The 9,505-nt window shown below is 30.6% G+C and overlaps 2 protein-coding genes and 1 long non-coding RNA gene across 4 annotated transcripts; all 3 read right to left on the bottom strand.

The window, feature by feature from the left end:
- Positions 1-2,827: 2,827 nt before the first annotated feature.
- On the bottom strand, positions 2,828-6,167 carry LOC138941232 (uncharacterized). Its single transcript, XR_011448141.1, has 13 exons — positions 5,969-6,167; positions 5,733-5,793; positions 5,493-5,533; positions 5,244-5,296; positions 5,005-5,052; positions 4,757-4,809; positions 4,515-4,562; positions 4,267-4,319; positions 4,025-4,072; positions 3,777-3,829; positions 3,535-3,582; positions 3,287-3,339; positions 2,828-3,094 (listed from the first exon to the last, which is right to left on the bottom strand). It is a non-coding gene; the product is annotated as an uncharacterized lncRNA (long non-coding RNA).
- Positions 6,168-6,371: 204 nt separating this feature from the next.
- On the bottom strand, positions 6,372-7,431 carry Rpl28 (ribosomal protein L28). The gene is made up of 4 exons (XM_070310282.1): positions 7,361-7,431; positions 7,051-7,147; positions 6,567-6,809; positions 6,372-6,493 (listed from the first exon to the last, which is right to left on the bottom strand). The coding sequence occupies exons 2-4, from the start codon at positions 7,135-7,137 to the stop codon at positions 6,407-6,409; spliced, it is 417 nt and encodes a 138-aa protein (XP_070166383.1). The 5' UTR covers positions 7,138-7,147; positions 7,361-7,431; the 3' UTR covers positions 6,372-6,406.
- A 3-nt stretch (positions 7,432-7,434) lies between these two features.
- Positions 7,435-9,251, bottom strand: Samtor (S-adenosylmethionine sensor upstream of TORC1). 2 transcript variants are annotated; one of them, XM_070310281.1, is made up of 3 exons: positions 8,742-9,251; positions 7,669-8,627; positions 7,435-7,525 (listed from the first exon to the last, which is right to left on the bottom strand). In XM_070310281.1, the coding sequence occupies exons 1-2, from the start codon at positions 8,871-8,873 to the stop codon at positions 7,716-7,718; spliced, it is 1,044 nt and encodes a 347-aa protein (XP_070166382.1). In that variant the 5' UTR covers positions 8,874-9,251; the 3' UTR covers positions 7,435-7,525; positions 7,669-7,715. The 2 variants fall into 2 exon arrangements, with proteins under 2 accessions (XP_070166382.1, XP_070166381.1); XM_070310280.1 differs by lacking the exon at positions 7,435-7,525 and having other exon boundaries at positions 7,608-8,627.
- Between the last annotated feature and the right edge of the window lie 254 nt (positions 9,252-9,505).

Below are 9,505 nucleotides of genomic sequence, written 5' to 3'. Positions count from 1 at the left end.
TACCATACTCGACGCTTAGAATTATAGAAGCATAAAAAAAATTACAAAATAAGTAGAGAAGAAGTTCCGTGAGAAATCTGCGGTCGGCGGGTTAAAGAACACCTCGGGCACCCGGTATAATGTTTTAATTTCGCGGAAAATCTGACGATGTAATTTCTGGAGTAAAGCGACGCCCGGCAATTGTTTCAGCCGGCTTTCACCCCCGCATTATTCATGAGTCGACCTCTCTTTTTTCGCCAACAAGAGGGACGGGACGATCCCTCTGCACTTGCCAGTCTCTCTTCTTCGTCTGGTTCTCTTACTTTTTCCTCTAAGGGTGATCATTTTAGCGGAGTCTTCGGTTCATATAGCATATTTGAACGTTGTTAACCTTCGTATTAGTCTCAAGGGGAAATCGATCCTCTGGGGAAACTCTCTTTACTACAGAAAATTATCCATTCTTTCTCAGAATATGTCGCAATTTTTTATTTATCAAAAGCCAATGTATTGGTTTGTCTGTTTGCTCGTAAATGACATCCCGTATCCGCGTGCATTCACGTGGTCGTAATGACAATTTGTAAATTCAAATTATAGTCGCGGACCAATTTTAATTGCACTAATTGGCATAATTTCAACGGATTCGCGAATTCCCGGATAGCCATCGCCGGAAATCGCCGTAATTCGGAACACTAGTACGCGAAATAGCGTTTTCCATCCCCCCGTGAAATTCCATAATAGTATATATCACCTCTCATAATTTCCTGGGAGACTTTATGGCCCTTTTCCCACGAAACACAATATAAATATATAAAACATAAAAATATATAGAGTGATTCATAAATGTGTACACTAAAGACAAAGAGAGAGAGAGAGAGAGAGAGAGAGAGAGAGAGAGAGAGAGAGACGCGTATGATAATATAGTAGAATTTATCACAAAATTTATCAGAAAATATGGCACATTCGGATAATAAATCATTTTTTACGGAAATTTTATTATAAATGATACTTACATCTTCTTTGTATATGCGTTAATTAATTCACAATAAATAAAACAATAATTTTAAATTAGCATTATTCATTGTGCTCGCTGCAATTTAATTTCAGCCATTACTTTCTAAAGTCTGTTTAATTGTATCGTATATATATTGCCAATATTATATCTTCTTATAAATGTCATCGGATATTGTTCCGTATATTTCCACAAAAGCTAAATAAAAATCCCGAATCTTGTCCTGAACTGATGCGTAAACTCTAAATTAGATTTTTTAAACATTTCCATTGCGTCATCATCTCGATTAGAAAGCTATGATTTCATTTTAAAGCTTTTATTGCATTTTTATCACGTTTTTTCGCACCAAAGGGAATTTCTAGTGTCTCTTTTTATAAAATTATTTTATTTATTTATTATCGCAGAAAAAATGTCTCGGATTATATAAATCTGAAACCGATATTTCTATTCAACAACAAATTAATAATAATTATATATATATATATATATATATACAGTAAAAAATATATATAATAATAAAATATATATAATAAATAAAATATATATACAGTAAAAAATGGAGGTTTCCATTTAAGATTTTAAAGTTGACCTTCGCATGACCTTCAAATGATTTTCCAAGGTCAAATAATTGTCACCATCTTATGGCCTCCTTGAAACCACCCAACTTTTGTTTGAAACTTTTTTATGTCAGATTATTGTAAGTGCCTTAAAAATCGTGGCGACAGTTACGAGGACCACCCTGTATATCGGCGTATATATTAAACTTTAAACATTCCCAAACTCGGTCAGTAGTTACTATTCCCGAATAGCGTTTACATGCTAATATGCGCTTCCGAGCGATCGATCGACGCACAGCTTCCTCAGCAGTTGCGGCGTCGCCGAAGCACATTCGTAATGACAAGTTAAATTAATAAGCCTCGCACACAGTCAGAGAGAGCTCAGGTATTATTCAGTCGAACGGCGAGGAGACGTCATAACGCGATCGTAGGATCTCCTCCCTCGTCTCTCGTTAGCGGTACAGTTAACAGCGCGCAAACGAGGCGAACCACAATTTCGAAGCGTTACGATTTCCCTCTTCGAATCGAGCGGGTAAAAGGGCTGACGAGGAAATAGCTTGTACATAGCAAGCGCGAGTCCTTTTAGAGACCCGCTGCCGCAGGATAATCAGCCTAGGAGAGCGCTCGTCTATTAATTATTCGTGCAAATACATCTATTAGAGCACCTTTTCTGTACTGATGGATTCTGTGACACTATAAACAGCGTTTAATTTAATAGACTAAAAATATATAACGGAAATTTTATATTGTATAATTCTAACCGACCTCGAGAATAATTTTTTATTTTAAGATAAACATATTAAATCTATAAGAGGGAAGTTGTAATCAAAAAGTTTGCGCAATTGTGATTAAAAATTATTAATGGAAAATTTAATCATAATCACATGAATTTCATACATTTGTTTTAAATATTTTATTATTATATTACTTTTAAAAAGTCCTCTCCCCTCTCTGAATCTTACAAATATACAATTTCATGGATTTAATAAAAAATATGAAAACTTCTCGATAAAGAATGCATCTGGAAGATAAAATCTGAAACGGAAAATATTTTCTCATGAAAAAAAAGACATAATTCTTCAAATATTACAAAATTAAAATTTTATTCTCAGATGGCAAATACTAATATATAAAATCATAGCATTCAGAGATTTTGGTGATTATTATAACATCATTTTAATTTCGATTATATATAAGGAGATATAAAAGCTTAAGAATCATAGAGAAATATCTACAATTTTAAGCTATTATATTATTTCTGGAAATCGCAGACAATTTAAATAATAAAATAAATATTAGTCAAGATTGCTACTATTCTTAAATTTGAAACTATCAATGATAATCAGTTAGCAATTAGCAAATAAATGTATGTACTACTACATAAATCTGTATAAATCATGGCTGTGTAATTCATACATCTTCTTCTGGCTAAAACTATTATCGTTTTCAAACATTATATTATGATACAGTGAAAAAATAAAACGTAATAAATAAAAATTATTTGTAGTCTTTAATGACTGATCATAAATTCCATGAGTTTAGCAAATTTCTGAAACATAAATAAACAATTCTGTTTGTTAATGAAGAATATTATTTATAAATATTGTTGAATTTAATAAAGTCAGAAGTAGCAAATTGTAAAATCATGGCATTCAGAGAGGTTGGTGATAATTATAACATCATTTTACTTTAATTTTCATATATAGAAAATGATATAGAAAAATTAAAAATATTAAAATACCTTTATACAATTTTAAAATGCCACTTCACTTGGAAATCATGAACAAGCACAATCTAAACAATAAAACAAATATATTAGTTAAGAATGCTACTTTCCTACCTAAATTTCAAATTGATATCGATAATCAGTTAGCAAATATATACAAATCATGGCACTCATAGATCTTGGTGGATAAAATTCTATCATCATTTTCAAACAATATACTATTATATAGTTAAAAAAAATGAAATGTAATCAATAAAAATTACCTGTAGTCTTTGATGATTGATTAGAAATTCCATGAGTTTAGCAAATCACTGGAACATAAATAAACAATTCTGTGTTTGTTAATGAAAAATATTATTTATAAATATTATTGGATTTCAAAAAGTCAGAAGTAGCAAATTGTAAAATCATGGCATTCAGAGAGGTTGGTGATAATTATAACATCATTTTACTTTAATTTTCATATATAGAAAATGATATAGAAAAATTAAAAATATTAAAATACCTTTATACAATTTTAAAATGCCACTTCACTTGGAAATCATGAACAAGCACAATCTAAACAATAAAACAAATATATTAGTTAAGAATGCTACTTTCCTACCTAAATTTCAAATTGATATCGATAATCAGTTAGCAAATATATACAAATCATGGCACTCATAGATCTTGGTGGATAAAATTCTATCATCATTTTCAAACAATATACTATTATATAGTTAAAAAAAATGAAATGTAATCAATAAAAATTACCTGTAGTCTTTGATGATTGATTAGAAATTCCATGAGTTTAGCAAATCACTGGAACATAAATAAACAATTCTGTGTTTGTTAATGAAAAATATTATTTATAAATATTATTGGATTTCAAAAAGTCAGAAGTAGCAAATTGTAAAATCATGGCATTCAGAGAGGTTGGTGATAATTATAACATCATTTTACTTTAATTTTCATATATAGAAAATGATATAGAAAAATTAAAAATATTAAAATACCTTTATACAATTTTAAAATGCCACTTCACTTGGAAATCATGAACAAGCACAATCTAAACAATAAAACAAATATATTAGTTAATAATGCTACTTTCCTACCTAAATTTCAAATTGATATCGATAATCAGTTAGCAAATATATACAAATCATGGCACTCATAGATCTTGGTGGATAAAATTCTATCATCATTTTCAAACAATATACTATTATATGGTTAAATAAAATGAAATGTAATCAATAAAAATTACCTGTAGTCTTTGATGATTGATTAGAAATTCCATGAGTTTAGCAAATCACTGAAACATAAATAAACAATTCTGTGTTTGTTAATGAAAAATATTATTTATAAATATTATTGGATTTCAAAAAGTCAGAAGTAGCAAATTATAAAATCATGGCATTCAGAGAGGTTGGTGATAATTATAACATCATTTTACTTTAATTTTCATATATAGAAAATGATATAGAAAAATTAAAAATATTAAAATACCTTTATACAATTTTAAAATGCCACTTCACTTGGAAATCATGAACCAGCACAATCTAAACAATAAAACAAATATATTTGTTAAGAATGCTACTTTCCTACCTAAATTTCAAATTGATATCGATAATCAATTAGCAAATATATACAAATCATGGCACTCATAGATCTTGGTGGATAAAATTCTATCATCATTTTCAAACAATATATTATTATATCGTTAAAAAAAATGAAATCTAATCAATAAAAATTACCTGTAGTCTTTGACGATTAATCATAAATTCCATGAGTTCAGCAAATCTCTGAAACATAAATAAACAATTCTGTGTTTGTTAATGAAGAATATTATTTATAAATATTGGATTTCAAAAAGTCAGAAGTAGCAAATTGTAAAATTATGGCATTCAGAGAGGTTGGTAATAATTATAACATCATTTTACTTTAATTTTCATATATAGAAAATGATATAGAAAAATTAAAAATATTAAAATACCTTTATACAATTTTAAAATGCCACTTTACTTGGAAATCATGAACCAGCACAACCTAAACAATAAAACAAATATTTTAGTTAAGAATGCTACTTTCCTACCTAAATTTTAAATTGATATCGATAATCAGTTAGCAAATACTATACAAATCATGGCACTCATAGATCTTGGTGGATAAAATTCTATCATCATTTTCAAACAATATATTATTATATGGTTAAAGAAAATGAAATCTAATCAATAAAAATTACCTGTAGTCTTTGATCATAAATTCCATGAGTTTGGCAAATCTCTGAAACATAAATAAAAAATTCTGTGTTTGTTAATAAAGAACATTATTTATAAATGTTATGAATTTTATTAAGATGATTTTATAAAGTCAGAAGTAACAAATTGTAAAATCATGGCATTCAGAGATCTTGGTGATAATCATTTTATTTTAATTCTTATGTATAGGAAATGATATGGAAAAATAAAAAGAATTAAAATACCTTCATACAATTTTAAAATGCCATTTGACTTGTGAAATCGTGTATAGGCACAACCTAAAACCTAAACAATAAAATAAATATATTAGTTAAGAATGCTATTTTTCTACTTAAATTTTAAATTGATATTAATAATAATCAGTTAGCAAATACTATACAAATCATGGCATTCATAAATCTTGGTAGGTAAAATAATCTTGTCATTTAAAATATATATATATATCTCAAATAAAAGTTACCTAATAACTAATTCTCTTGTAGGCTAATTTCAATTACCAGGAATATGTTTTTCTTAACTCCAGTTATCTAAAAATTTAAAAAAAAATTAAATTTTATATAGAAGATATATAAATGTATCATAATAAATGACAATAAAAATATGACATAAAAAAAATTATTATAATTTAGTATTTTCTCCATTACACAAAATATATATAAAAGCTCACCTATATACAATATTGTTATTATATGACCAAAAACATATATTGTGGAAATATTGATTAAAAAATAACACCAGACATATTTGCAAAGTAAAGGTGCGCAAGGCAATTCATCCAAGCAAATAATATAATATATCAAAACAAGTAATTTCAAAAAGCTAGAGCACATTTACTTCACAAAAAATATGTCGTTCATAATAAATTATGTTAAAACATATATTTAATAAAGTATACAAATTAATCGGCCTTCTTAGTAATTCGTGTCTTTTTAGCAGGAAGGGGTTTCTGAGATTGTAACACAGCGCTAGCTCGTCGCAGTGCAGCCTACAAAACATCGTATTGATAATATTAATAATAAAATAGAATTACTTTAATATAAGACAATTAATTCACATACCTTAGTAAGATCTACACGATACTTATTTTTCGTTAGCAATGTCTTTAATTTATAAAGGGAACGACGAGCTCCCGCTTTCATTGTACTCCTGACAGTAGCTTTAGCAGGCTTGTTGACTGCCTTGGCTTTCTTATAGACAACTGTGAATCCCTTTTTGTCAGGAGTATCTACAATTCCCACACTCTTACGATGAATCAAACCAGAGTAGCGATAGCTGCTCTGATTTGTCAAGTTGTTGGATTCCTAAACAGTAATTAATCTAAATAATAATTTTATTAACAATTATTTTTGAAAATTGAAATTAATAATGTTTCTAAAACTACCCTAACAACATGCCTTCTCTGGAGGACATCCGGAGAATATTCAGAGGACATCCAGAGGATATTAAACATTCTCTGGATAACCTCTGGATAGTCTTTGGATGTCCTCTGGACATGTGTGCTGTTAGGGTAATAATGTTTGTAATACTTTGCGAGTTACAAACCGTAGAAAACGGCTTCTTGATATTACGCTTCTTAAGAAGGAAAGCATTGTTGTCGCGGATTATCATCCAATTCAAATGCGAAGACATTTTGGATTCCCTGTAACAATCACGATTATTACATGCATTTTTTAATTATAATTAGAGACATATTCTTATTCTCTTTATTAAAATTAGTTCTACATAAATTTTGCTGATTGCATGTATGCACTAACTGTAAAAAAATAATTGAAATGTCTGATAATTTAGAACAATCACAATTGCAAAATAAATATTCCGATACAGCAGATTATTAAGTAGAAATTATACGAACCACGTGCACCAACAAGAGGAAACGATCAGAAAGAAATTTTCAAGATGGCAGACGGCACAGAAGGAAGGAAGTCACCGATTATCTCATATGTAGAAAAAACTTCTGGCTCAAAACTTTTCTTCGATTCTAACGCCACCTGGCGCTCATGATGCAATACTTATGTCTCTAACAACGCAAATTTTAAAAAGATACAATTTATTTTTTATATCTTACAATTCTTACAAACATAATAATCAATTTTGTAACACATGTTTTTTGTAAAATATACCTTATATATTTTTAATTATATTTAATGTCAAGGTAATTACAAGTTTGTGATGACGCTTTTTAATTCTTGGGCGATGGACCCAGATCATTAAACTGATGCTTCATTATCAAATGGTAACTTAGAAAAAATCCTCGCTAAATCGCTTTTATCGTATTCATCTAATTTTCCTTGTTTTCCTTCGGGACAAATGTTCTGAAAGTCCTGCGGGATGAAAATCTCTGTCTCCGATATATATCTTTTATCGTCCTCGGAAAAACGTTGCAACTCGCACCATCGCATGGCCACATTCTTGCACGCGCATTTCCTAAACGCCAGACAATGAATGTGACGTAGCTTTTCGTACTTGATCCTCATGAATCCTAATTTGCTCAGCGTGTATCTCCAAGACTTCATCAGCCTTGCGTTCGCGCCGACGTGCTTCGAATCCGGACTTACGATTATCAGCAAGCCGCCAATTTTCAATACGTCGTACGCATTCCTACAGCAAATATATCTTTGCTTCGGACACGGCAGATATTCCAGTAACAGGGAAAATACCACGGCGTCAAACGAGTTCACGGATAGCTGATGAATCTCACGCGCATCCAGCGAGAGAATTTTCTCCCTTCCGATCGCAACGTTTAAAAAATCGCAGCGAAAAACTTCTTCTATTGCGGGAATTAGATCTATCGCAGTAACGTCAAATGTATCCTCGACACTTAGAGGATTGTAACAACTTCCTACGTCCAGTATCGATATTCTCCGCTCGTAAGACTTTACTAATTGATCTTCTATACGGATGTCTTTGCCTTCGGACGTACGATTCTCATCGTCCAATTTTTTTAGAGTCATTTTTGCATTTATGTCCCATTCTCTCTTATCGTATTTCTCTTTGCCACCATTGAGAAAATACTCCTTGCATTGGGTTTTTATCCATTCCATCCTGCAATACGTTCCATTTTTCCGGTTATTGTCCGCCCAATACGTAGTGGCCAATTTCCGCATAGACGTAGCGTAATTCTGAAATTACAGTAAGATACTATGTAAAATTTACTTCTCATATCGATCCACAAAATTTACGATTATCTAATAAATATTATAAAATTTAATTTTATATGCAGCGCACAAACGAACCTGCAAAACGTCATTTCGCGCTATATGGTGCTCCCACGCAATTGCGGCGCCATATTGATGACATTCGATGCGCAATGTAGCGTGAGTTTTCTTCACTATATCAGCTAAGCGTTTATGCTCCTCCGTCGCCATTAGAGCACTCAGGACATGACTTTCTTTTTCAATATCGTCCACGTATTTTAATGGCCAATATTTCACAACTGTTTCATCTGTTCAATTACACTTAATCAGATCATTAACTAGCAACAGATTCACATGTATCCATTATTCGAACCTGAGTGTAAATGTAGAAATTATCAAATGTCACATTCAACACACACATACATACTAGACTGTCCATCCGGAAAAATTATGCATGCGCATTGCGACATGGCAACGTATATCGCGCAAATAATGTTCGATATTTCGCAATGGCATTAAATATTTTGGTTATATGTAAAGTACTTTCTAAAACCGTTTGATAAACTGCGTGCAGTTTGCGTAGTTTCTCAACTATACAACTATATATACAGGGTATCCTAGAGAGCCTCTAGGAGAGAGAGGCGCCAATCAGCCTTTTCATGATTGGCTGGCATAATATATAACGTGTGTGAAGTTGGCCCCGCATTTTTTGAATTTTATATTTTCTTAATTGTGCTGCATTGTGCTACTTTGTGCTAATTGTGCTAATTTGTGCCGCAAACCGCAGTAACATAAAGCATTCAATAACATAAAGCATTTTCCAGAAAAAATGAAAAAACCAAATTTCTGCTAGCCCCCCCTTT

The sequence above is a fragment of the Polyergus mexicanus genome, unplaced genomic scaffold, assembly GCF_030449975.1.
Source record: "Polyergus mexicanus isolate NDT 795.1 unplaced genomic scaffold, iyPolMexi1.0 SCAF_18, whole genome shotgun sequence".
NCBI classification, from domain to species: domain Eukaryota; kingdom Metazoa; phylum Arthropoda; class Insecta; order Hymenoptera; family Formicidae; genus Polyergus; species Polyergus mexicanus.
Note: the sequence above shows the minus strand (reverse complement) of the source record. Positions and strands in the feature narration are given on the sequence as shown.

Coding starts and splice junctions, on each gene's coding strand:
- Rpl28 (XM_070310282.1), bottom strand. CDS start 7,137: ATGTCTTCGCATTTGAATTGGATGATAATCCGCGACAACAATGCTTTC. Junction 6,810..7,050: donor TCAAGAAGCCGTTTTCTACG/GTTTGTAACTCG, acceptor ATTACTGTTTAG/GAATCCAACAACTTGACAAA. Junction 6,494..6,566: donor ATCGTGTAGATCTTACTAAG/GTATGTGAATTA, acceptor GATGTTTTGTAG/GCTGCACTGCGACGAGCTAG.
- Samtor (XM_070310281.1), bottom strand. CDS start 8,873: ATGGCGACGGAGGAGCATAAACGCTTAGCTGATATAGTGAAGAAAACT. Junction 8,628..8,741: donor CGCGAAATGACGTTTTGCAG/GTTCGTTTGTGC, acceptor CTGTAATTTCAG/AATTACGCTACGTCTATGCG.